This window comes from Neofelis nebulosa, chromosome 8 (assembly GCF_028018385.1).
Source record: "Neofelis nebulosa isolate mNeoNeb1 chromosome 8, mNeoNeb1.pri, whole genome shotgun sequence".
Classification (NCBI taxonomy): Eukaryota; Metazoa; Chordata; class Mammalia; order Carnivora; family Felidae; genus Neofelis; species Neofelis nebulosa.
The window spans coordinates 877290-905158 of record NC_080789.1 but is presented as its reverse complement, the minus strand read 5'-3'; the positions used below and the strand labels follow the sequence as shown (position 1 = coordinate 905158).

General features: G+C 53.8%; 1 protein-coding gene and 1 long non-coding RNA gene across 2 annotated transcripts; one reads left to right on the top strand and one right to left on the bottom strand.

Moving 5' to 3' along the window:
- Positions 1 to 145: 145 nt before the first annotated feature.
- MLC1 (modulator of VRAC current 1) lies at positions 146 to 27341 on the bottom strand. The gene is made up of 12 exons (XM_058740940.1): positions 25290 to 27341; positions 24662 to 24906; positions 23049 to 23138; positions 21363 to 21416; positions 20878 to 20979; positions 13501 to 13599; positions 12940 to 13011; positions 11900 to 12016; positions 8558 to 8614; positions 7749 to 7883; positions 2539 to 2679; positions 146 to 1316 (listed from the first exon to the last, which is right to left on the bottom strand). Exons 2-12 carry the CDS (start codon positions 24839 to 24841, stop codon positions 1242 to 1244), a joined length of 1122 nt encoding a protein of 373 aa, XP_058596923.1. The 5' UTR covers positions 24842 to 24906; positions 25290 to 27341; the 3' UTR covers positions 146 to 1241.
- LOC131518665 (uncharacterized) lies at positions 1579 to 9387 on the top strand. Its single transcript, XR_009265225.1, has 3 exons — positions 1579 to 2101; positions 2492 to 2679; positions 7749 to 9387. It is a non-coding gene; the product is annotated as an uncharacterized LOC131518665 (long non-coding RNA).
- Positions 27342 to 27869: the final 528 nt, after the last annotated feature.

The window sequence follows — 27869 nt, the reverse complement described above, 5'->3', positions numbered from 1 at the left end:
AACCATGAACGTTCCCATTTTCAGAAGGTGCTCCCCGCCCACTGGAGACTTACCAGTGCCCATGTCAACTGAGAAAAGCTAGTCGTTCTTCCAGAAAATTCCAGGTATACTCAGGGGACAAGGAGACAGCACACAATTCTTGGCGGTGATTTTAACTGAAGCAAATGTTATTCTCACACCCAAACCGTCTTTGCTGTCTGGCAGGAGGGGCAGTGACAGATGGGAGAGACCCGTGGCCTGGGCTGGACCTCAGGTAAGTGAGGTCAGGAAATGGAGGGAGCCGGAGAATGCCCAGTGATGACCCCCATGAGGGTTCTGGGGGGCATGTCTCGCGTCTTGAGAATGGTAATGGGAGTGCCAGCAGAACCCATGAGAGGAGGCAGGGGGCCCAGCCCCACCTGCATCACCAAAGCCAACAAGACCCAGAAATGTGGCCCAAGTTTCTCTCTTTGGCCCCACCCCAAAGAACACTGAGCTGTCACAGTGGCCAGGGTCACTCTTAGTGTGGGTGTTGACAAAAGGGCTCAGGAGCTGGGTACCACCCAGCACAAGTGCAGACAGCCCCTGCTGACCTGGGCTCTGCATACCACGCATGACATGGACAACACCGGCACCAGTGAGCGGGCAGGGTCCTTCTGGAACGGCTCGATCTAAGACAGAGGGCAGAAGTTCGGGCACGTGAGCGCCACACAGGCACAGCCGTGGGTGTGGGGGCTGCCTGTGAACACGGTCCTGCAGAGAAGGGGCTCCCCACACAGCTCTGCTCCGTGGTCAGAGACGGTGCTTGGCAGACACGTGTCCAGAGAGAAACGCCCGAGTCGTTAAGACCCACGTGGGGCCGTCCACAGCCCGGCTGTCGTCTGCTTAAGGTAAGTGCTCGACAAGAATGGGCCCGGGAAGCCAGCGAGGTGCAGGAGGAGCAGATGGGCGGCTGGCCGCACGTGCAAGGCCTGCCTAGGTGTCGGTGCCGGGAGGGTCTGGCTCCAGCACGAGCGCCTTCCTCACCCGAGAGCCCCACACCACGGTGTGTGCGGTGGCGCCTTGGGGGTGAGGAACTGAAAGACTCCTAAGCGCAAAATGGTCAACACTTGCCTATTTAACAACTAAACTACTAAAAGAAATGAAGACTCCACCTTGCAGCCTGGCCTGGACGAAGGTGAAGGGCAAGTTAGAAAGCGGTAGCTTCAAGACAACTAGCCAGGCAGGGGCCCTGCTCCTGCCTCGGTCTCCCCGCCCCATGGTCACTGGGCCATCTGCACCACGACGGCCCTCCACGCTTTCTCCTTGTCGAACTCCTTCAGGGGGCTTCTGGATACCTGTGGCCAAACAGGCAAAGTGTTATTTCTTCCGGGGGCCACCCGAGTGCAGGAGGCAGGTGGGAAAGCTCTGTTAACTCGAGAGCTTTTCTCAGCCTGTGAAAAAAGGACAGGAAACAGCCCTGGAGCCCCAAGGGGACACGGAGGTCCCCGTTCCTCTACCCTCCTACAGACCAGCCCCTCTGTCCCGGTCCCCGCAGAAACACAGCCTGGGCAGGGGTGGGCTGTGGGGGGGGGGGTAGGCTGCCATGGGGTGAGCACCTGCCTGACAGCTGACGGGACGTGGCCTGCATCCCAGCATCGGGCAGAGCAAGCAACTACATACGGGGGGGGGGGGGGCCCAAAACATACCCACAGATGGTGCCATCGATCTAAGGGACGGGTGCCCCCACACAGAAGGCCCCGGGTCCGGCCGTGCGTGTATGCAGGCACCATCGGGGACGGGACACCCAGGGAAGGAGGGCACTTGAGGCAAAGGTGACCAAACACCTCCAGAAACAGGGAGGGCAGCTGCAGTCCCCAGAGCCTCTAGAACCTTCTGTTCTGGAACCCGGTGGGAGCACGCATTCACCAGACTTGGTGCCCCCACAAAGAACCAGGTGGGTCTCTCAAAGGGCCTGGGGGCCAAGCCATCCCCACAGGAGACCCAGCCTAACTGGTAAAAACAAGGAAATGACCCCATCTGCATGTTTCAACGAAGGAAAGCGCAGGAGAGAATGAAGGCCAGGGTTGCTGAGGAAGAGCTGACGGCGGGAACACAGGCACACTCGCACAAAGGCCCCGCGGTCGGTAGTACCAGGTGGGAGGAGGGTCTGGTCCACCCACGGCGTCCCTGGTGGACCCTGTGGCAGCCTCCCCAGTACACAGCGTAAACACCTCTGGGCCAGCAGCTCCTGGGGAGGAGACACTGGCCCCCTCAGCCCTCCAACTGTGGGGGGTGGGCAAGACCCGGTGGCCTGCAGACTGGCAGAGGGGCTCGCATGACCCTCCAGAGCCTGCCGGACAGAGGTCACTGAGGCCACGTCTATAGGGAGCTCAGTGGGCACCCCTGAGAGGGGCCAGAGAAGGAACTTCTGTGGCTTCTGTGGATCCTGGCCAGCTTCCTATCCATGTCTGCAGGAGTAAAACTGAAGGCATTCAGTCTATACCGTTTTCAGGACTGGATCTGTGTTTAGGGCCACCCCACAAGGACAAGGAGATCACCGTGTTGAAGGCCACTCACCTCCCCGGCTGGGCGCTCCTGCTGGCCGGTCTGCGCAGCATCCCAGGATGCGCCCAGCTTGAAGCTCACGCACTGGATGACGGTGCCAGTGTTGAGGCCGGCTTGCAGGAGCAGCTGCAGCATCAGAAGCAACCGCAGAACGTCGTAGGACTGCCGGTGGGAGACAAAGCGGTGAGCTCACGGCCTGCCCCGGCCCGCCACCTGCACCGGAGACGCCACGCCCCCCAGCCCAGGCAGGCCTGCCCCGGGCCCCGCCACCTGCACCGGAGACGCCACGCCCCCCAGCCCAGGCAGGCCTGCCCCGGGCCCACCACCTGCACCGGAGACGCCACGCCCCCCAGCCCAGGCAGGCCTGCCCCGGGCCCGCCACCTGCACCGGAGACGCCACGCCCCCCAGCCACCTGCACCGGAGACGCCACGCCCCCCAGCCCAGGCAGGCCTGCCCCGGGCCGCCACCTGCACCGGAGACGCCACGTCCCCCAGCCACCTGCACCGGAGACGCCACGCCCCCCAGCCCAGGCAGGCCTGCCCCGGGCCCCGCCACCTGCACCGGAGACGCCACGCCCCCCAGCCCAGGCAGGCCTGCCCCGGGCCCCGCCACCTGCACCGGAGACGCCACGCCCCCCAGCCCAGGCAGGCCTGCCCCGGGCCCACCACCTGCACCGGAGACGCCACGCCCCCCAGCCCAGGCAGGCCTGCCCCGGGCCCGCCACCTGCACCGGAGACGCCACGCCCCCCAGCCACCTGCACCGGAGACGCCACGCCCCCCAGCCCAGGCAGGCCTGCCCCGGGCCGCCACCTGCACCGGAGACGCCACGTCCCCCAGCCACCTGCACCGGAGACGCCACGCCCCCCAGCCCAGGCAGGCCTGCCCCGGGCCCCGCCACCTGCACCGGAGACGCCACGCCCCCCAGCCCAGGCAGGCCTGCCCCGGGCCCCGCCACCTGCACCGGAGATGCCACGCCCCCCAGCCCAGGCAGGCCTGCCCCGGGCCCCGCCACCTGCACCGGAGACGCCACGCCCCCCAGCCCAGGCAGGCCTGCCCCGGGCCCGCCACCTGCACCGGAGACGCCACGCCCCCCAGCCACCTGCACCGGAGACGCCACGCCCCCCAGCCCAGGCAGGCCTGCCCCGGGCCGCCACCTGCACCGGAGACGCCACGCCCCCCAGCCCAGGCAGCCGTGCAGGCAGCTCCCCTCCTCCCACACACCCCCCTCCTCCCCAGAGCACTTGAGTGAGGTGGTGTGAATCGATTTCAGGTTTCCAGGTACGTACGCTTCTGCTGATTTCAGGAACCTGAGCAGTAATCATTCTGTCTCGTGAGTGGGAGTCAAAGAAATCAATTCTGTAACTTGTCATCCTGGGTTTAACAGATGCCATAAACATGGCCCACAAGCAGCGGAGCCCTGTGGGTAGCCCGGGGGCTCACAGTCAAGTCTCCCACATCCTGTAACCACCACCAATAGAGCCGGTGACACAGAGGGTGTCCGTATGGGGTGAAGTGACCGGTTACGAGGGCTCTGAGCCGGAGACGGGGCCCCTGGGCACTGGTGCACAGACACCATCAGCAGATTCTCTTGGAGCTCAGGCTGGCAGCTGTTGGAGGGAAGGGGGCTGAGGAGTGCCTGGGGTCAGAGGGGGTGATGGGGGCGTGGGGGAGCCTTGGCGAGCAAAGGGTCCAGTGAGCACCCAGCCCTCCCAGGCGCAGGCATCCTTCGGCAGAGACACAAAGCAACCACATGATAACACAAAACCCCCAGCTCCATACTGTGTCACTGTTGAGAGAGAGGGAGGGAGGGAGGGAACAGAAACACCTCTCCTCAAGCTAATGTAGAAGTTTAGCCACAAGCCCCATTTGAAAAAAAAACAACAACAACAACACTGTTTCCTGGAGCCAGGGAAGTTGATTCTAAAACTTACATAAAAAACACGCAACATGGGGCGCCTGGGTGGCGCAGTCGGTTAAGCGTCCGACTTCAGCCAGGTCACGATCTCGCGGTCCGTGAGTTCGAGCCCCGCGTCAGGCTCTGGGCTGACGGCTTGGAGCCTGGAGCCTGTTTCTGATTCTGTGTCTCCCTCTCTCTCTGCCCCTCCCCCGTTCATGCTCTGTCTCTCTCTGTCCCAAAAATAAATAAATAAATTAAAAAAAAAAAAAAAAAAAAAAAAAAAAAAAACGTTGAAAAAAAAAAAACACGCAACAAAAGTGAGGTAACCCTGAAGAGCAGAGTGATCAGGAACTGGACATCCAGCCCGCCAGCTGGCGAAGCCTGTTCGAAAGCTTCCATAATCAGGACAGGGCGGCACCAGACAGCAGATGTAGGAGAACGACAGGTGCAGACACAGACAGAAGCTTAACGTGTGATACGGGCAGCATCTCAGATGACCGAGGAAAACGATGGGTGTTTGAAGCCCCGAAGAGGAAAGGGGAGTTCCTTATGCTCCAGGATAAACTCCCACTGGACACACAAGTAGTCGTCTTTCTTTTTCTTTTTTAACGTTTATTTATTTTGAGACAGAGAGTGAGAGAGAGCAGGGGAGGGGCAGAGAGAGGGAGACAGAATCCCAAGTGGGCTCTGCACTGAGGCTCAATCCCGCAAACCGTGAGATCATGACCTGAGCCAAAATCAAGTAGTAGCCTTTCTAGTTGCGGCTTAAAATCCCAAAGCAACAAATGAGTATGTTGATAAATTTGACCACAAAGAACAAACAAACAAAAAACTTCCTCACGACAAAAATCACGAGTGGAACGAAAGCCAGCTGGCCCGTGGGAGCCACTATCCAAATCTTCCGTTACAGAGGAGACACCCAAATACTGGTGAAGCTCAAAGTCCACTAGACAGTGAGCAAAAGACAGGACAGAGGTTACTGGAAAAGAAATGCCAAAACCACCAGGCACAAAAGCCCAGGGTCTCGTGTCCAGACCAGAGACACGCACACTGCAGCCCCACCACACACGCTGGCTCACCCACGTGACAACACTGGGTGACAACACTCTGTGCTGGGCTGGTGCTCGTACCAGTGGTGGGACGGAAAATAGGGCCTCCCGTGAGGGGGACTCGTCACCATTTCCCCAGACCAGAGATGTGTCTGCCCTCTGGCCCAGCAACCCCTCTCCGAGCTCACTGTCCTAATGTCGCACCACACAGACTCCAAACCAGGCGTGGGCACTGAGTAATTCGTAACAACAGCAGAAACCGGGAGCAATCTGTCTCCACCCTTTGGGGACAGGCTGGGAAAACTGTGTGGCGTCACAATGTGCGTGTATAATTAAAGGACACAGAAAAGCTCCTGTCCTCGATGTGAAGAACGCGAACAGAAAATATTGAAGTCGACCACGTATCAAATCAATACTACAAACACACGCAGAAAGGGGGCTATTTCTCTCCTGAGTGGGGTGAAAGCGAGCTGTAAACTCTCTCGGCAGGTGTGCTGCTGGTGGTAACATTGGTGGTGCAATTGTGACAATTTTTATGTACAAGATAAAATAATACCTACCCTCAATATTATCAGGAAACAAGATTTTGGAGTAAAAAGAATACTAACACAAAACAACAGAAGTTAACAACAACAACAAAAAATCCAGCGTGTAATTCTGAACTGGAAATACAATATAAATTCAGGATCTTGACGGAGGCGGAGAAGCAATGATGCCCCCGTATGAATGAGCACACGCAGCCCTCAGATCTTGATGTCTATGTACGCCCCCCTCTGAGGGGCCTGCGTGGGTCTGGGGCGAGGCGGGATGAGGTGAGCCTGGGTCACCCCCCACGTCTGCAAGGAGAGGCTGACGGGTTACTGCAGGGAGCACCGGGCTGCAAGGTGCTCCCTCCGGCCACAGCTGGGCCAACATGAGCATCAGAGAATAATGACAACAGCATTGTGCAGATAACAAAAACCCCTGAGTCCCTGGCGGTGCTCGGAAGGGAAGAGGGACAGGAGAGCTGGGCGTCTATCACCTCTCTTCACCCCTAGGTGTGACACAAGCGCTCAGGCCGGGGCCGGCCACCAGGGCCGGCCCCCGCACAAGGTGTCGGGACAAGGCACCCGCAGGTGTCCGGCTGACACCATGGCTGTCTCCCTCCTGTGAAAGCCCCACCCACCGCCACCACCAAGAACACTCTGGCGGCTGCCGCCCAACCAGGCGGGGGGTGACAGCACGTGCTCTTGACCTCACTCCCACTGGTGTCACAGGAAACAGATCCACAAGTGGGACCTTCTCCCAGACCACTGGCCAGGACTCCAAAGTATCAGGGCCACAGGGGAAAAGGTGGGGACTGTCCGGACTCGAGGGAGACTCGACGGCAAGTTGTGCCCCTCAGCGGGTCCTGCTCTGCGAGCTTCAGCCTATGAGGCACATTCTTGGGACGGTCCGTGAACACTGAACGTGACATTGCATGATTTTGGGCCTCTCACATGCCTTGGTGGGATTGCGCGTGTGTAAGAGGCAGTCCTTCTAGAAAAGTTAAAGTATTTAAGGTAAAGGGTCCTGCTGTCCCACACCCGCCACTCACTTTCAGATGCTCCCGAGAAATGGTCCCACCCATCAGTATGAACACACATGTACACACAACACATAAAGCACTTAGAATCTTGGTGTTTACTGCAGTGTTCTTTCAACTTTTCTGTACATTGGAAATGGCCCACGAAAAACACCTGGGAGCAAATACCACGCATGCTGGTGACAACGTAAGGCATCTAAGAAACCAGCCTAGTGACGTGTGTCTGAGCCTGTGGAGACGATGAAGTGCTGAGAGTTCTAGTTAGAGACACACTGTATGTGCAAAGAGACCCAACTCTCCTCAAGTTTATCTATAAACTTGTGATTCCAACGGAAATTCCAACAAGGTCTCTCATACAACTGGATGAAGGACAGCTTCCAAAGTGAGAACGGAAGGAAGGAGGGCTGAGAAAATCCAACAGCATCGTGAAGGAGGGGTGTCTAGGTGGGACGCAGGGCCGCCTGAGACCAGGCAGAATCGCCCGAAGTTAGAAGAAGAGGCAGCCTGCGCGGAACAAGACTGCATGGGCATCAGAGAAGGGAGTGCAGACACCTGGCTGCCCACGCAGAGAAGCAAATTAGACGTGGCCTCGTGCCACACGCAGAAGCAGCTGCACGCAGGTCAGACGCTCACGCGGGCCACCTGTCCCTTGAGACTCTCCTCCCACACAGCCTCTGGCAGCAACACCAGGTTCCCACAGGGTTCTGCCAGAGCAACGCATACCTTGATGGCTGGCGGGTAGTCTTTGAAGATCTCCAGGATTCTCATGATGCTGAACGACAGGTACCCAGAGGCAGTGAACAGCAGCGGGGACGCGAGGCTGCAGATGGCAATCAGCACCTCCACCTGACGGGAAGCAGGTGAGAACGCGGGTCTGGCCGGCCCGAGGGGCCCGGGAGCCGCTGTCTGCACGGGCAGGGGTGGACGTCTGCCACAATGGGCAGGGAGGGTGGACGTGGCCCTGGGCTCAGCACGAGGCCCTCGCCAGGCTCTCTGCTCTTGGTCACCATGAGCTCCACGCGTGGCCTGTGTCCCACCAGATCCCCTGCCTCGCGCACAACTAACCACTCTGTTCAAAGAGCAACACAAACGAACGGCCGGCCTTCCCGCTGCCCTAAACCCTGTTCTTTTAAAACCCCACCCACATCGGAGGACGATGCCTGGGTTGTCTCGGAGGCCACACAGCCTCGAGCAGGTGCTGATAAAGCACGAACTCAGGTGTCACTGTCAAACAACAGACCTGGCAAGACTCAGGATGGGCCGGAAGGACCAGGTGTTGTCCTTCCTATGCTGAGTCACAGGACTCTCCTGACTTTCACACCAGATGTGCTCACTTCCAGCCCTCAGAGTGCCACACAGCCCTCGCCAGGCCGTCCCTGGCTCGGCACCCTCTCAGGCTCAGCCCTGCAGCCCTATCACCGTGGGGGAGAGCCCTGTCAAATGGCAGCCCGAGAAGGGGTGAGCCAGGCCCTAGCAGTGCACAGCAGGTCCCTGGCACCTGGGGACAGGGCCTCACTTACCAGACACTTGCTTGGACACTCAGCTGTGACGTGACTGGCAATGGCGCTTGGAAAACACTAAGAGAAAACAAAACACAAAGATTTCAGAGGTGACAGTCAAGGAAGTTAATTCCAATCACGTGCTCCTGTTTCGAGGGGCACATCCTTGTGGCCAGTAGAGCCGAAGCCTGCCTTCCTGGCTAGGGGGCTGGCAGGGCTGGAAAGGGCCGGGGGGAAGTGGGGTGGCCTCTCCGAGGCCTCATGTGCTCTGTTCCATGGCTGCAACGCACGTCTGCAAAGAGGCTGCAAGAGCCACACCAGGAGTGGCCTGGACGTCCCGGAATTGCTGCCTGTGACATTTTGCCACCTCGGCTGAGATCGGGGACACCTGCCCTGAGTATGCGTGCGTGTGCCTGCTGAAACTGAGGCCATTCTCCTGAACCATCTCAATTCAGCATCACACTGAGGAAATGTCATACGGATTATGTGTGTTACCTGTGTTCAGATTCTCCCAACTACCCCAGTAATGTCCTGTCGTAGGTGTTCTTTGTTCCTGGTTTAGGATGCAATCAGTGATCACAATGTGCTTATGAGTCCCCTTGACCAGGGAGACCTAGGTCATTGTCAGATGCAGAGGTCCTGAAGAGCACACCAGCTAGCTGCAGATGGGCATTAGCTGGGGCCAGTCTGGTGCTTCCTCATCATCAGACTCAGGGAACCCCAGGAGACATGGCTCCCCGCCAGGCCACCCACCACACTATGACCTAGCGGTTAGGTGGGCTCTTCAGTGGCTCTCCTCCACTGAGAGGGCCCTTTCCTCTTTATACTCAATAAACGTCTTTTTCCACTTATTTTAAGAAGCTTCACTTAGTTTCATGCCATTCCAGCAGAGAGGGAAGCACAGCAGGGCACGTCCTTCCCAAGGTGCCGAGTGCTGAGCCTATTAAACCCACTGAGCCCATGGGCCCAGGTGCATCCAAGGTCTAGTTACCTGGCCACATGCACAGCAAAGGAAATGACCACACGCTGGGTGGCAGCAGACTCCTCCCCTTCGTGGGAGTATCTCAGCACCCTGGACACTGGGGGGACATCTATACTTGTTCAGGAATCTGGCCTGAGGGTGAGTGGGACAGAGGCAGGCTTGAGGCCACGAGATCCCCGGCAGCAGCTAGAGGGCTGAGAGGGGAGCAGGCCAAGGATGGCGGGGAGAGCAGCACTTTGGAGGCCCTGGTGTGGGTGCGACAGATAAGCTCGTTATGGACAGGGGTGTGGGCATGGCTGCAGGGGTGGGTGGGCATGGCCCAGGGAGTCTGCTCGCTCTAAGGAATGCGAGAGGTGAAGGTGTCCATGCGGGAACCTCCCCCCAGATTGGTGTTTCCATCAGGGCTCTATGGCTGTAAGCAGAGGAGGGGCTGCGGATGTGGAACAGCCACTCAGGAAGTGACTGGAGTGGTCCCAACAAACGTGGCGGGGTGGGGGCACAAGGTTGCTTACCAGCCCCTGGACTGGCAGGAAACTGGCCCATGGGGAGGAGGGCAGGTGATACACACCCGCTCGTATACAGATACATACCAGGCCTAGGGAGGCTGCAGGGACAGGCTCTCGGCCAGGCCCCAAGCCCTGGACCCCCGCCTGGTCTACGTCCTTGGCCTCTCCACGGTCTCCTCCAACCGGGACTGGGGCAGGTAGAGCTGTCTGACCCTCCCACCCCGGGGCAGAGAGGGAGGAGCATCTGCAGACAAAGGGCTAGGGAGGCCGGGTGTGGGGGAGACGGCCACAGCCTCTGTGGTGGATGTTCAGGCAAGTAGCTCTGCACTATAAGCTTTAGGGCAATATTGGGTCTCCGTCCTCAGTAACTCAAGGACATAATTCCAAGCGCTTCCACGTCACCTCAGAAGTTAAACATGCAGACGCGCCTTTTTCACAGCCTCACTCACTGGGGCAGGCACAGAGGCAAGCGCTCTGTAAGTCCCACCTGCGCACTGGCAGCGGGTGACCAGGTGCGTGACCCCATCCCACGGCCTCCCTGCCTGCTCTCTCTCCCCAGGCTCTAGTCCTCGGGGAGTACCTAGGGCTCGGCAAGGTTGGGCACAGGCACCCCCAGTGTTGCTGAGCCCCAGGACGCAGCAGGAGTCCAGCCCCAGCACCCGACACGGGCTGCTGCGGCCCAGCCACGCCAGTCTCGGCCTTCCCGCAGCTGAATGCACATGTGGTCGGGACAAAGACCACCCTCTCGAGGCAGCATCAGGAAGAAGAGCATGTGGACGAGCTGCATATGCTGTGTCTCAGTCGTTCATCCAGGATGACCCCGGACAGCAGGGTGGGACAAACCAGGCCCTTCCCGCAGGCATCACCATGTGACACAGTGACACTGCAAAATAGTCATGGGATGACGATGTCCAGAAGCACAGGGTGCAGGTGTTTGGGATGTGTCACTTGACTGTAGGATTTCAGGCATGCAGGGGTTGATTTGAACTGTTCCATGCAGATGGGAGGAGCCCACACCAGCCAAGGCCCCTACCCAAATGGGAGGCACTGGGTCAGATGCTCCACAGGCTGCGTTTCTGTTAAACGCTAAACGACATTAACTTGTGTAAACAAACTTAGTCGCTCATAAAATGATGAACGAGCCGTATGTAACACAGTGACCCCATATATCAGGCACTTATCATGCACGCACGAAGCGTTGTGCTGGGAGTTTACCACAGCAGTATTTAACATAAAATAATAGCATAAATATATTACATTTTACAAAACACACATTGGGAAACAACATGTTACGTATTCTAGACCTGATGTAAAATAATGTAAAATAATCGTTTTTCGTTCTTCAAGAAAAAGTAACATAAAAACATGAAACAATATCGATTCACATAAAAACAATTAACAGGGGTGCCTGGGTGGCTCAGTTGGTTGAGCATCTAACTTCAACTCAGGTCATGATCTCACGGTCTGTGAGTTCAAGCCCGCATTGGGCTCTGTGCTGAGAGCTCAGAGCCTGGAGCCTGCTTCGGATTCTGTGTCCCTCTCTCGCTCTGCCCCTCCCCAGCTCATTCTCATTCTCTCAAAAATAAATAAACATTTAAAAAAAAAAAAAAGTTAAGCTTCTGACCCATTTTATCTTTGATTCTCAAATTCCTCCAATTGTGGGGCCAGCAAGGACCCTGGCGCGGCAGCCAAGAAGCGTCCTGCTTGGCCTGCCAGCAGCCACCTTCCACCCTCTTCTCTTCCAGCTGCTCCCTTGCCTGAAATCCACCAAAGCTGAGCTCCAAGACTGGCAGTGACTGTCTTGGGGACAGTAGCCAGGGCTCGGCCAGTGGCGGGGTGACCGCGCACATATGAGGGCCACAAGGGTGTACTCACGGCCACTAAGATCCAAAAGAACGTCACGGAGAGGTGTGGTCCCGAGACAGCATCATCCACGTTCAGAGCGATGACCCCACCCAGGACGGCAGAGACGCCAGCAATCACCTCGATGACCTGGAGGGACAGAGCACATAGGCAGGGCCACGAGGGAGTGTGTCTCATGCTGCAGGTGGGCAGGGGGACATGAAGAGGATGTTCTAAAGAGCTCAGGGCAAAGTAGCCATAGGCCCTATGTTGAAATGTTGAGGATGATCTCTAAAAGAACACCAAAAAATGCGTAGCTCCCAACTCAAAATTACTGGAAAAGGAAAAAAGTGGGAGAAGAAAGGACGAAGCTCCCACCAATTCAAAGGAAGGCAGGAAAAGTAAGAGAAGGCATGGAAACTAGGAAACAGAAAGGTGGCAAAACGAAGTACAGACGTGGTAGTACAGGACACAGACTCACAGGTGAGGCCACCGAGAGGGTGACAGATGGGGGAAGGATGAGACGCAGTCCCATGCTGTGACAGCAGCATCCCGAACACAAGGACGAGACAAGCTGATAGTCAGGGCAGGAAGACACAGCCCGCCCGTGCTAACCAAAAGAGAGCTGTGCACTTGACCAGTCAACACAGACTTTATGGCAAAAGCCATCAGCAAGGGCAGATGTGCTAAGTAATCGTGAGAATAGGAAACAACTGTGAACTTGTACATGACAAAGCCCCAAAAACCCATGGCAAACAGCTACGGAACCACACACAGAAATCACGAGCACTATGCTCAGAGCAGGGGGCTTAACACATCTTCCACAGTATTAGGACAAGTGAACTAAAGAAACAAGCTAGAAACACATAAAAGACTTGCAATACAGTTTACAAGAGAGGGCAGCCACATGATCTATCCTTCAAACCAGGACAATTCCGAGTGACAGGGTGAACTTAAGAATTCCTTGTGGGTGGCAGATGTCACTCAGGACAGTGTGTCACCATGGACCTTTCCCAAATAAAATAAAATCAAATAAAATAAAGTAAGAAGGAAAAATTTAAAGTTTATCTTACTGAATAGGATTTCAGGACCCGAGCAGGAAATGCCACTTCATACAAAATGTTGGTGCTATCTGACATGGAACCCTAAAGAGAGACAGACAAAATGTTTGGCCCGGTGACTTTACACGTGCTGTGGCAGGGGGGTGGGGAGGGAGAGGTGCACCCTCGCAGCCCACTGCCCAGGCTGTTGGCACTGGCTGGCCACGTCCAGGCTGTCACTTTGGCCGGGTTCTGAACTACTAGCATGTGGGAGCCACTGGTGGCTCTTTAGACTTGAGATATTCCTTGCATGTGAAAACAGAATTAGCTGCTGTGACCCCAGTTTCCAAGGTGACACTTTTCGCAGACCTGGTCTCTCGACGGGAAATGATGGGGCACCGGTACTTGACCAGAATCACACCATGGGGAAGTTGTGTGGCATCTTCTACGTTGCCTTCCTGAGGCCATCGGCCTCATGAGACCCTGGCGGGCTGGGGCTGCATGCGGTGCCCTGGGGCAGCCTACCCTCGTGTGCATGGGTGAGTGTTCTGGGGGGCCTGCTGCATGCCCCGTGCAGCGCAGGGCTGGACCCACCTTCTGCTTACAATACGCCTCGCTCGACCGTGCCGAGATGATCACCGTGGCTGCCATGAAAAGCTCCAACAGAAGGAGAAGAATCAAATTAAAATTTATCTGCCAAAAAAGAACACATAGGTCTGTAAGACTAGTTCTCTTCACTTTTCCTTCTGTAAATGTAGACAAAGGCTTAGACACCTGTTTAAAGCTCTGGGCATCTTTTTCTGTCAAAGGCCAGATGCTAGGCACAGGGGCCATACATCCCCTCTGACTCATGTGTGTCTGTTTTGTTTTGTTTAAACCACTCTTAGCTCAAGGGCTTGCTGTGGCCATTGAGCTGGAGGCTACTCACCCGATCTAAACCTTCCTTAGTGGTTTGCCCCCTGGGTGTTTGAGGACGTTTCGAAAACCCGCACACCTTTACATAGCCCTATGCATAACTGCCAAAAACTGAACAGGGCCTTAGAGGTGACAAAACTGTTCCATGTCTTAATTGTGTTGGCAATTAAAGGAATCCATCTCTGTATTCATAACCAATGAATAAAAAACTAAAAAAAGTGGGGCGCCTGGGTGGCGCAGTCGGTTAAGCGTCCGACTTCAGCCAGGTCGCGATCTCGCGGTCCGTGAGTTCGAGCCCCGCGTCAGGCTCCGGGCTGATGGCTCGGAGCCTGGAGCCTGTTTCCGATTCTGTGTCTCCCTCTCTCTGCCCCTCCCCCATTCATGCTCTGTCTCTCTCTGTCCCAAAAATAAATAAAAAACGTTGAAAAAAAAAATTAAAAAAAAAAAAAAAAAAAACTAAAAAAAGTAAATTTAACTATAGGATTTGCAAACCAGCCAATATGGAGCCCTGGCCCAGCACCCCCTCTGTGGGGCTCCCACACTCAGGGCCTCCCTCACCTGCCCCCACCACCCCGGGCAGGTGCCCGACAACTAGGGGATCCCTGGGGCCCAGGGACGTGATTCACACGAGCCAGTTCTAAACCTGCACCTGCCTCACCCACAGGAAAGGCTCCCTCTCTCGTTCCCATTCTGCCTCCTGACTGCCTGGTGCTTCCCCCTGTGGCCCCCAGCCTGGGCACGTCGTGCCCCCTCCCCTTGGGACCTGTGAGTGATGAGCTGTCTTTCCAATGGCAGTTGTCCCCTGATCTGTTGGCCTCCCCAGACCACAGTGATAATAAAACCTATGTTGAAAATCAAATGAAATTCATTATTCGATCTATAGAACTCTACCTGCAAAATTGAAAACAGAGAATCATCATTCTTTTATAGGATTTGGTGGAACCCTACCAAAAACTGACCGTCTATTAGGCCACAAAACAAGCCTTGGTAAATTCCAAAGAACCTACACTACAGGTTGGGCATTCTGACTGTAACATAATCAGAAAAACCACCACCAATGGAAGACTGTGAAAGATAGTCCCGTATGTCTGTTTTATCAGGGTCCTGGTGAGAAAGAGAGGGACACCCAAGAGGAGGGGCTAGAGGAGATTTAATCAGAGGATAGCTCTCAAGTCTGGGCCAGGGTGAAGGGAAACCTGGAAGGGTAGTGGTGACTACTGAGGACAAGAGCAGTGAAGGAGTGGCCGAGAGAGAGGACCCAGCCTCCATCCAACTACACCCCCAAAAGGCTCAGAGCCAGGGGAAGGGACAGCCTAAGCACTCTCAAATGTCCCATCTGAATGAGTCTCTCATGGGCTGACCCCAACGGAGGCCAGAAGGCAAAATACTAGGGGAACCAGCCCACATATGCCACCTCCTGGACAGTCAGGGAGACAGTGGGTGGGAAGTAGGTTTGGAGGGACCAAAAGGGAAATCTGCAAACACGTAGGACCAAACAACAATGAAAATCCATGTCATGTCAAATCTGGGATGTACCTAAGCTGGAGCTGAGAGACAGGGCCAGAGGCACCCCCGCTGGGCTGGGCTTTCAGCTCATGACAGGTATAGCACACTGACCGACCCACCGACCGACCGACCAAGGAGCAGCCCCAAAAACACAGGGAGCAAGGACATGACAGACACCAGGAAAGAGAAAATGGCAACCAGAAACAAACCAAAGGAGGTTCCACAAGAGCTAGTTCTTGGAAAAGAATGAGATACAATAAAGACACAAATTAAATTTGGGGGGGGGTGAGGGGGGTGAGAGAAGGAAAGAACTAAAAACGGAGCACATTTAAAATAGGGGGCTTTTGGGGCGCCTGGGTGGCTCAGTCGTTTAAGCGTCCGACTTTGGCTCAGGTCATGATCTCGCGGTCCGTGAGTTCGAGCCCCGCGTCGGGCTCTGGGCTGATGGCTCGGAGCCTGGAGCCTGCTTCCGATTCGGTGTCTCCCTCTCTCTCTGCCCCTCCCCCGTTCATGCTCTGTCTCTCTCTGTCCAAAAATAAATAAAAAAAAAAACGTTGAAAAAAAAAAAAATAAAATAAAATAAAATAGGGGGCTTTTGGGGCGCCTGGGTGGCTCAGTCGTTTAAGCGTCCGACTTCGGCTCAGGTCATGATCTCGCGGTCTGTGAGTTCGAGCCCCGCGTCGGGCTCTGTGCTGACGGCTCAGAGCCCGGAGCCTGTTTCAGATTCTGTGTCTCCCTCTCTCTCTGCTCCTCCCCTGTTCATGCTCTGTCTCTCTCTGTCTCAAAAATAAATAAACGTTAAAAAAAAATAAATAAATAAAATAAAATAAAATAGGGAGCTATATCACTATCTACTACGTGCCAGTAATTTTGAAAAACTGGATGATATTGGAGAAACTTTTAATAAAATAGAAAATCTGACACAAGACAACACAGAACACGTCGATACTAATAATGAAGCCCTCCCTCAGCAGCAGCTCTGGGTGGAGAGGACTTCACAGGCAAGTTCTACCCAACTCTCAAGAAACAGTTCATTCTATCAAGTCGTTCTGAAACACAAGAAATCAGTGCTGCTTCGCTTACTTTATGAGGCCAGTGTAGCCTTGACTCTAAAACCAGATGAAGGAAATCTAGGCCCATTTCACCCAGGAGATGCAGAAAACCTGAACACAATACCAGCTAGTCACCGTGTCAAGACTATCTAAAATAATACTGTTGTGTTTGAGTAAGGTTTATTCCAGGAAAGAAAGGCTCAACACCAGAAAAACCTGTCAATCTAATAAAGTGAGGAAAGGTCACCTTAACATATGCAAAAACAAACTATTAAAATTCAACACGTAATTCTATTTTTAAAATGAAAAACTCATGACAAACCAGGACTTGAAGAGAACGTTTTTAACTGGGCAAAAGTTGCATATCAAGAACTTAACAGAGACTCTTTTGATGCAACTCATTTAAAGTCAGGAGTAGGACAGAGATGCCCCACTGGTTCCCACTGCGGTGGGAACCCTGCCACAGCTACAGAGAAAGAGAAAGAGAAAGAGAAAGAGAAAGAGAAAGAGAAAGAGAAAGAGAAAGAGAAAGAGAAAGAGAAAGAGAAAGAGAAAGAGAAAGAGAAAGAGAAAGAGAAAGACGGCAGGACTGAAGTGGATGTTCGCACGGTCGTTGTTTGCGGAGACTGTAATCACCTGCACAGAAGAACCAATACAAAACTATGAAGAATAAGGGAGTTCAGCAAGGTTTCCAAACACAAAATCTACTGACAAAATCCCCTTTTTATTTAAAAACTGGTACAGTCTGAATAGGTTTGTACTTAAGTGAATATATACCAGCGACGTCAATCTCCTGGTTTTGACATATTCTGATTATGTAAGATGCTGTCATTTGGGGAAGCTGGGTGAAGGGCACACAGGAACTCTCTGTATTTGTGCAAATTATTGAGTCTTAAAATATTGCAAAATAAAAAATTAAATCAATACCCTCTCTCTGCATTCTGATAATTCATCTGAAAACATAACTTAAAAAATAAGCACCATTCATACTGGCAACAAAATCTGTAAATGATCTAGGGATTACTTAACCAAGAATAAACAGAACATTAAGACCCTAATACAGGACACAGAAGATGATCTGAGTGAGTACAGACCATCTATGCTCCTGGATAGAATAATTTAACATAACGAAGATGTCAAGTTTCACAAAATTACTATATCAACTTAAAATCATCATAGCATAATCCCAGGTGCAGTTGTTGAGGAACTCAATAAACCTATTCTAAAACCTATTTAAAGTCAGAGAGGCCAGCTGTGAAGGGGGGGGGGCGTGGCTCTCCCACAGGACATTAAGGCCTGCCCAGGGCATCCTCATAAAAAGCATGGTGTTGCCCAGTAACAGACAAACTGGTGGCAAACAGTGGCAAAATCGCTTCTGCGTGGGAATTTGACACAGTGTGTGTGTGGGGGGAAGCAAGTTCTGTGACTCAAGGAGAGAAAGACAACCTCCATCTTCAGATGAGCCGATGTTAAGGGCAGGCAACTAGCAGCAAAGGAAGCTAGGAGATAAAAGCAGAGGAAGGGGTGCTCAGAAGCATCAGTGATGAGAAAACATGAAGGGAAGTAACAAGCAGCTCCCGCTGTAGTCATCTGACTGGACACGGTAGAAAATCGGTGACACCAAACGTAGGGAAGGTTTGGGCCCTGAGAAGCCTGCGCACGCAGTGAGGGTGAGAACAGGGCCTTGTTCTTGAACAAGTGAGTCCAGGGAGACGGCACCTCTTGGTATATGAGACCCCTGCAGACACGTGTCTGCACCTGCTCCTGGCAGTGGGGCATCAGAGGTGACCCTCTGGATCTACCCCTAAAGAATGCTGGGTAGATGGGGGAACCCACAGTGGACGTGGCACAGTGTTCACGGTGAGCAGCCTCATCGTGAGCTGGATGGACCCCCAAGTGCAGGCAGAACGGCAGGAACAGATAAGCTCCCCCGTGTACATCGTGTGGGGGAGGAGGGCTCCCCTGCATACATCGTATGGGGAAGCTGGGTGGAGGCTGAAGATCCAGGGCCCAGCACGAGCAGGGAGAAGGGGTGTGGGAGCCACAGTCCCAAGCGTCCCATCCTGTGTATGGTTTTCTATTTCCCCATGTGTACGTGCGCACACGCCCCCAGACACCGGTGGTTCAGACGTTGGAGCCACGCGTCCTTAGTGCCACAAACAGCACTTTCAGTGCTGTGTGGCTTGACCTTCACGTGACAGGAACTATCTGAGGGCCTGGTTACCCATGGATTCTGGCACAGTAGCCTGGGCAGGGTGGGGACTGGAGTTCTAGCTTCAGGAGAGGTGGCGCTGTGGCCACGGCCACACTTGAGGAGAAGGCCGGGTGGCATGCGGCTTCGCCCACCTTTCAGCATTTATTTACCTGTTTGCGATCTTCGGGGGCACTGCCCTAGGCAACGTGCACATTCGACTATGTGTTCTGGTTTGGGGTTTTTGCCACGATGCCCAGTGCTGCTAGGAGCCACACTTTCTGGCCGAGCATGCAAGCGTTACCTCCAAGGCCTGCACTGTCGGGGGTGTGTACACGGAGTCACAGCGCGTGTGCTTCTTCAGAACGTACCTGCAGATGCCGGACTGTTTCCAAAGGGTGTAAAAGCTGCCCCAGACGGGAGGCAAGCACCTGGGGCTTCTGCCCATCTGATGCTTGAAATGGCAACTCTTTACGGTTTTCATTTACCTCCTCTTGATTATAGTGAGGCTGAGAGTCACTCCAGCTGCCTGGTGGCACTGGGCTTTCCTCCTCGGCGAGTGCCCGAGGCAGCCTGGTGCCCTAGATCTGCAGCGGGAGCTCCCCACACACCCTGAGACAGGTCCTCCTTGTAGCGTGTGCCCCTGCGTCTCCCCTGGCTAGGCTCCAACACGAGGGCGCAGTACCACTACGCCGCAAGTCCAGGACTATGGTTGGCGCACGCGGGGTGGCTTCAGGCTAGCCTGGTCCAGGAGAGCTCCCCTGCCTTCCTGGACCGCTGTTTAGTAACCCCTGGCTGTGGGCTGAGTTCCCAGCCTGCTGTCAAGGGGCTGCCTTCCCTGGCCCTTGGTCACTAAACGTGTCAGGTCCTGCTGACAGGTGCTATTGCTCTGGACCCACTGAGAGGCGCCCTCACCGGCCCTCGGCTGGGACTTTAACGAAGTCCTGGCTTAATGAAGGTTTAATGAAGAAGTACCGGTTCTCAGTAAGGCTTCATGATTTTCTTTTTTTTTAATTTTTTTTTTTTTTCAACGTTTTTTATTTATTTTTGGGACAGAGAGAGACAGAGCATGAACGGGGGAGGGGCAGAGACAGAGGGAGACACAGAATCGGAAACAGGCTCCAGGCTCCGAGCCATCAGCCCAGAGCCTGACGCGGGGCTCGAACTCACGGACCGCGAGATCGTGACCTGGCTGAAGTCGGACGCTTAACCGACTGCGCCACCCAGGCGCCCCAAGGCTTCATGATTTTCTACAAAACAGCCTCACAAAACTTTTGCTCCATTTATTCCCAGGAACTTCACAGGCTTGTCTCTATAAAATAATGTCTATTTAAATTACATTTCCAGGGGCGCCTGGGTGGCGCAGTCGGTTAAGCGTCCGACTTCAGCCAGGTCACGATCTCACGGTCCGTGAGTTCGAGCCCCGCGTCAGGCTCTGGGCTGATGGCTCAGAGCCTGGAGCCTGTTTCCGATTCTGTGTCTCCCTCTCTCTCTGTCCCTCCCCCGTTCATGCTCTGTCTCTCTCTGTCCCAAAAATAAATAAAAAACGTGGAAAAAAAAAATTAAAAAAAAAAATAAAAAAAAAAATAAATAAATTACATTTCCAAAGTCTTCTGTTGCTAGCACAATTGTTTTACTCTGATTTTCACACCTTGCAACCTTGCTACATGTGCTCAATTCTAAGGTGGAGTCAGTGGGAACCCTCTTCTGCAGACAATGTCAGTGTGAGTGTCCCTTCCGGGTCCACGTGTGTTCATGTTTCTGCCTTACAGGCCTGGCTGAGACTTCCTCGGGCCCCCCATCCTTTTCCTGATCTTGAAAATAGTGAGTTCCACATTTCCCACAAAACAGAGGCTTTTTTTTTTTTTTTTTTTTTTTTGAGGTATCTCTGATGAGTCTTCGTTTCTTAGGAAACTAGAATTTTCTTCTGGCATCATAGTCTAAATGGTAAGGTTTTTCCGTTTTTCTTAGTGGTTCATAAAGTAACCGTATAACTTCCAATCAACAGCATCACAGATTTGATGAAATACGTTGCCAAAGAGACATTAGAAATACTATCAATAAATCCACCTGCTGTAGTCAATGCAAGAATCAAATACAGACAATTCTCAAAAGCATAAATTAAATTCTCAGAATTTGTTAGACTCCAGAGCTATGACACACATGTACTGTGTCAACCCAATGACAGCACTGTCTCAGGCCCAGACTCAGTGGGACCAGAACCCCTGGTATCTGCATCAGCAGGAAGACATGTCCAGGAGAAAACAGGAAAACGTTTGGGACCCACGGCACTACCCAGTGACTCACGTCTATTGCTGAGGGGTTCACAACCAGTTTGCATCCAAACCAGATTAAACATGTAGTGGTGATGGCAAACGTGGACACAAACAGGATCTGAAAGTTGGGGATCTGGAAAAAAAACAGGGGTTCACTATTTTTTGCATAACTAAAATAAAGGTATCACTGAATCAAATTCTAGGTAATTAAAAACCCCAAGATTACGACACATACACATAAGGATTAGCCAGGGAGGGTCCCTTGCAGCCCCTCAGAGGCAGGAGGCAGGGTATTCCAGGAAGCCCTGCAGTGGGGGGCACAAGGGCTATGGGCAGTGGAGGCACATCCCAGCATGCACACGCGCACAGGTGCCCCTCAGCACCCTGCAGGTGGCCTGGGCCTGCCTCCTGGGTCCACAGACTGCTGGTGCATTCTGCCATCCGAGGCTCTTCCATGGCCCAAAGCCACACTGCTGCTCCCACATCTGCAGAGACCGCACAGAAACCCGGACTCACCGCATTGATGTTTCTCCTTGAAACGGCAAAGCTCACAATTGCTGAGGGAAGGCACTGAAAAGAAATCAGAGCTCCGTGAGCCGGGGGCGAATCACCTAGACATCTGTACTTGCACTGCAAGGCTTAAGCTTCCAGAACGACCCAAGACATGCCAGCCAAACAAGTGCCACCAGTCAACTGGGCACAGGAGTGTTGGCAATGGTGAAAGGTCCCGTGACTTTCAAAACGACTTATTCTGGAAAATGTTTTTCTGAAGAGATGAAAGAGACAGATAGTGAAACCTATTCTCACTAAATGTACTTAGACGTCGAACTGTCACCTCTACCAATTGCACAAGAGCAGACTTCATCTTACCTCAAGAATTACCCCAAAGGGAAAAACATCTACATGTGAAGAACGTGGAAACAGGGGTCTCAGAGTCTTTAGGAGGCTTGATCCCCACAGAAGTAAAGAAAGAGGCAAGAGTGAAGGTGTCAGGGCAGTGGGGAGGTGAAGGGAAGGGCATCAGCTCGGGCCTTGTGGGCCATGCCAGGTGTTGCCCCTGTGGGTGACACAACCCCTGCAGACCCCGCAGTGAGCACAGCACAAGCCGTGGAAACGGATCCCAGAGACTGCAGGACGCAGAGCATAAGTTGGATGAGGGGGTCCCAGGGGCTAGGCTTCCAAGAGCGGAGGGGGAGCTGGTGGGACCATGTGACCTGCTTCCCTAGCCTGTCCCTTCTGAAGGTAAAGGGCACCACCAAGGACTTGGCTGAGATACCCATCCCAGGTCAGTGTTGCCCTGGAGCATGGGGGTCAGAAATCACTGTGGCCCCCCCTCCCCCAAGGAGGACTGCTCCAGTAGTGACAAGGAACCACCTAGAAGGTTCCAGAGAGAACAGTAGGAAATGGGTCAAATTTCTGCAAGGACTTTTGTACTAAGAGGGCAGAAGCCAGGTTCCCTGCCAGCCCACAGGACAGCCCGAAGCGACACGCAGCTGTAAGTTAGAAATCAAAGTGCTGTTTCTTGCGTGGGACTCTATGGAGTGACATTCAGACTTGCTACATCAATCATTTTCAAAAGTAACAGATCTCGGGGCGCCTGGGTGGCGCAGTCGGTTAAGAGTCCGACTTCAGCCAGGTCACGATCTCGCGGTCTGTGAGTTCGAGCCCCGCGTCAGGCTCTGGGCTGATGGCTCGGAGCCTGGAGCCTGTTTCCGATTCTGTGTCTCCCTCTCTCTCTGCCCCTCCCCCGTTCATGCTCTGTCTCTCTCTGTCCCAAAAATAAATAAACGTTGAAAAAAAATTTTTTTTTAAAAATTAAAAAATTAAAAAAAATAAATAAATAAAACTAAAGTCAGATAAGGACTTTTTTTTTATTTTTTAAACGTTTTTATTTATTTTTGAGACAGAGAGAGACAGAGCATGAGCAGGGGAGGGGCAGAGAGAGAGGGAGACACAGACTTCAAAGCAGGCTCCAGGCTCTGAGCCGTCAGCACAGAGCCCGACACTGGGCTCGAGCTCATGGAGTGTGAGATCATGACCTGAGCCGAAGTCAGATGCTTAACCGACTGAGCCACCCAGGTGCCCCAGATGAGGACATTCTTAATGAGGAGTAAGGGACAGCCAACTAGTAAATTTTGGAGCAAAGAAACTCAGAACCTCAAATTTCGGTACTAAAAGATGCAACTGAGGAACGATGCTTACCGATCCTGCAGCACAACGTAAGTAATCCATTTCGGAAGGAAACACATTTCCCAGATAAAGCGAAAACCCCGAAGTCACAAGCAGACAGCTCTGCAAAATAGCAGCACAATTCAGGTTATAACACAGGCACATTGGAAAATCAGACAGCGAAACAACTAGTCTTCTGACTGCCTCCTGGGTCAAACTCAACAGTTTGTACAATGCCAACTTTGATGCCTGGCTCCCGCCAGACCTGACTCCTCCCTGAAGAATGGCCATGGCCCACTCTTCCCTCCAGCACCAGACTAAGGGCCTCAACATTTATTTGGGGGAGAGAGGGAGAGGTCTCTGTTGAAATTTAAAGCAAAAAACGGCACTTCTCCCCAGAACACACCCTTACCTCAATACGTACAATTTCAGGGGGTTTAGGATAACCCCCCCACACTCAGGGCCAGCCTCGGGGGCTGGCAAACAGCCCCACCCCATGCTCTCTGCAAAGCTAATCCAAGTGGACAGCTGGAAAATGCTCAAGTCAGGGGCTGCAGGCCCAAGAGACACCCAGGCCTCAGGTCACGTCTGAGAGATAGAAACTCACTACAGAGGCTGAGGCTGTGGGGCAGGGGTCAGTGTTAAACGACTCAGACAAAGGGTCTGGACTGGGGGGAAGTCATGAATGCCCCACTGTGACGGGAGCACTGGGACACAGGGGCCTGGGGAGCCAGGGAGACCATGGGACACACCTAAGTGAGGAGGAGAGGAGCAAGATTAAGTACCCTGGCTACAGGCAGCTGTGGGCAGTGCACAGAGTCCAGAGCCCTGGGACTGCGAGGAGGCTGAGCAGCTGTGTGATGTCAGCCCGAGGAACTTCCTCTGCACCCCAGGCAGATGGGGGTTCCAGTCTCAGTAGGACAGGGTCACAGCTCAGGGAGAGGGTGGGCAGGACCACTGGGGGTGCTGCAGGGTGGCCTGGGGAAGGAAGCCCAGTGAGGGGCAAGGTCCCCACCAGGATCCTGGCTCTCAGCCTGGGTCGCACAGGAGACCTGGGGTCCTGCCTAAAGAGAGGTGCATCCAATGGCCCAGCCCCAGGCAAGCCTGCACTCAGGCTGAAATGACCCCTTCAGTGGTCAAGTGGACACCCAAGCATGTCTGAAGGCAAATGTCCTGACACCAGGTCTGCCCCCAGCTCTCTGCTGATCCTGTCCCTCCAGCCCCTGGGCTTTCTCCTGCTCCATGGCCCTGACTTCCCATCCTGGGACACTGACCCACTGTTTAGTCTGCCAGAGGTCTGCCCTAAGAGCACAGCCCCTCCTCCCATCTTTGCAGGGCAACTCCAGACCACCCCCCACCAGGAGTGGAGGGTCATGGAGGCTACCCCAACGGCAGATGGTCAGCATGGACTGTCCCAACCCTGGTGGGACACAGAGAAGCCACAGCCCAGAGGCCAACAGAGCTATTGTGGTAAATATTCACGAACCGAGAAAAATAATTCAGAAAAAATAAGCAAAGTAAGCACATCAGCACACATGAGACTCTCCAGAAGCAGAAATAACCTAGGATCTGCCCTCTCCCAGGCCACTTGGGAATGGCACCCAAAGCAGAAGACACCTCATGGTGGATGGTGAAGAGCTACTCACCCCCATCAACACAGAGAGAACCCATGTCTTGTGACTGAAGCATGGAGGCAGCCTTGTCGACAGCTGAAGGTCGTTGGGCTTGGCGTCTGAGGTGTAGCTCCCGGCCTCCGGCCTTCCCCGCTCCAGGGTGGGCATCCGGTCATAACTGAGCTCCTCCCTGCACTGCTCATCCCGTGCCATGGTGCTCAGGGGACAGAAGCCACACAACAGATGCACTTGGAGCTCTGGAGTCACCTCTGCTGCCGCTTATTTACCAGTAACAAAATTATCGTTTATTTTCAACAACTGAATAAACAACTCTAATTAAAGCATGTTGTTTCCAGCAAAAGAAACACCATCCATACCAAGATGCTACAAGTTTGAAGAAAAAATTAGCACCGAAGTCTATAAGTAAGTAAAATCACTTTCCCAGTAAAACAACCCTGAACGGTCTGGATCCAGGGTGGAATTTTAGATTTTAAGTGCCTCACTGTTCCGGGCTCTCCAGAACATTTCAAGCTTCACGCTCATTAGCAGCTTCACTTACGAGTTCCATGACGTGCTGGTTATCAAAGAACATTAAATTGCTCAAGGTGAGATCACAAAATACACACACACACACTTAGCGATTTAACGTGGGCACGCTTACCTCCGGTGGTTTCTGGCGTTGGGAGCGCTGGTCTCTGGGTGAGGGGCCGTTACCAAGTCATCCTGCCCGGGGCTTCCAGCAAGAACTATTCACAAATGGAACAAAAGCCCAGCAAAACTGCACTTAAGCCAGGGGAAGGAGTGCCGCTTCCTGAATTTCAATGAGATGAAGAGAGTGACCCTGGAAAGTTCCGCGGTGGTTGTGTAACTGCTGGCTCAGAGCACTGCTCCGTGCCGTCTCAACTCTGCCAAAAATTAAGGGGTCCCTCAGTTCCACTGATGGCAGCTGGGTCACACACAGGTGCCATGGCAGGCATCTCACAGGAAAGAAGTGTACCTAAGAGTAGCACAACCAGAAGCACCCAGTCCGGGCAGGGTGGAGTGCTGGGTGTCCGTTTCTGAAACACCTTACTATCCAAACACCTTGTCATACACCCTTCAAAGCAGCTTTCTTCCATCGATGCTCTGAGATAATAGAGGAAGACCTTCTTCATGAGGTCACATGCACATTTGCACGTTTAACATGGCTGGCGTGGCCCTTGAACTGCTTGGAATTCTGACTCATTGGTTCCCGTGGGCAGCCCTAGCAGTCCTGCTGTGCCTTTTATTTCTGCTAAAGAAAAAGGACGGGAGTATGCTTCGCCCAGAGACACTGGCGCCCTGACAGTTACAGCGACAGTTTCTTTGTTGACATGGGAGCCATAAAGTAGCTCGAATCAAAGCATTCTGAAAAACCAGCTCCTCAAACTGCAAATCCACATAAAGCTTGAGCAAAGGCATTGGTTTTGAATAATGGGATGCTCTGTTGTCTTAGCTTTTCCACCAAGCAAAGAATAGAGTTTTCACAAACTATAACCCGGGAAGTTAAGAAGGGATTTTGAACCGATTGAAAAACCTCCCAAACTTCTTTACGGACTCCCTTTTAAATGATAACTGAATTAGTAGGAATTGGTGCGGCGAGATTGAACCCTTGGTGTTTCTTCTTGTTTGAAGAAAACGTCAAGCAAATTTCACCATTTCTGTGCCTTTCCAAGGTTGTTCTACTCCTAAGAAATACAAGCTGCCTTGAATCAGAAATTGTGGAGCAAACTCCTCAAGGCCCTGGAGTCCTCTAGTCACTTGAGAAATGCTTCCTCGTTTCCATTGGCAATACCAACGTTCAGAACAAATCCTGTGTTTCCACAGTATCTTCACATACACTACTGTTCCTAAAACGTCTTTCCTCCTTTTCCTGCCTCCTCAGATCCTACTCATGTTTCAACGTTTCCCTTGTCCTTCAATGAATGCTTCCAGAAGGAACAGAGCAGTCCACAGTCCCTCCCGCCTGGAGTTTACATTCTAATGGCCGGACAGAAGCGCACAAGATAAGTAGTGTGCTTTATGGCGGGGGAGGGAAGGAATGGGGGTTGCTGCTTGGAGGAGTCAGGGCAGGCCTCACTGAGGAGGCATCTGAGCAAAGACATGCAGAAGGCAAAGAGGGGAGTCTCACAGAGAGCTGGAGCAAGGGTGCCACGGATGCAAAGGTCCTGAGGTGACCAGGCTGGAGGACGATGGACAAAGCAATCATATGAGGTGAAGCATCCAGATAGGAGGCACCTGTGGGCATGGAGACAACCTTGGCTTGGACTCTGAGATGGACGTGCCGGAAGGTTCTGCGTGGAGGAGCAAGCGGCTGCTGGGTGGACAACAGGCCACAAGAGAGCAGGTGCTGGCCGGGACTGAGGTGGGGCACAGAGGCGGTTTCGAGGAGTGGCCAGGTTTTGGGGAGAGCTTGAAAAGCCAACACGATCTGCAGTCAGCAAGACGTGGGGCGAGAGGGTCAGTAGTTCAGGGGGGCGGAAGGCTTCAGTCTGAGCAGGGCAGGTGCAGCTGTCCCACCTGATGTGCACACGACTGGGAGAAGCAGGTGTGGAGGGAGCGTCCGCAGCGTCCTTGTCGCCATGAGACCGAAGGCTCTGCTGGGCATCCAGGTGGTCGCACTGAAAAGCTGGGGTGGAGAGTCCCGAATCCAGGCTGGCGGACACACGGGACAGTCCTAGGAAGCGGAAACTCCTGCTGCGCGTCACCCTCGCTCTAGAAGCCCGTCCGCGGCGCCCCCCGGCGGGCAGCATGCGCTGCACACCCCGCGCACCCGCGGGGGGCCCTGGGGCCCTTCCGTGCTCATGGGTGTCCCCAGCGCCGAGTGCACGGCCAGGACTCGGCAGGGCTTCCTTCAGGCTCCGGGCGCGGGGTCCTCACCGCCCGGACGAGGAACCCCGCTCACACCGCGCTCGGGCGGAACCACGAGGGCCGTCCCGAGCCGCCAGTGCCCCGGTTCCCCGACCCCGGCACCAAGGCCGGCAACACCCGGAAGGTAACCACTGCTCCTGCAGACAAGGAAGCCCCAGGACTCGAAGCAACACCCACAAAGGCAGCGAGAAGCCAAACAAAACTACGGGTCACATTCTGGAGGATGCGGCCGAATTCGAGCTGAGACACGCTTACGGCCCGAAATGCCTAGGTTTGAGCAAAAGAAAGTTCCAGAACTCCGTGTCACCTCAAAAAGTTAGAAAAACACAAATTAAATGGGGAAAAAAGACAA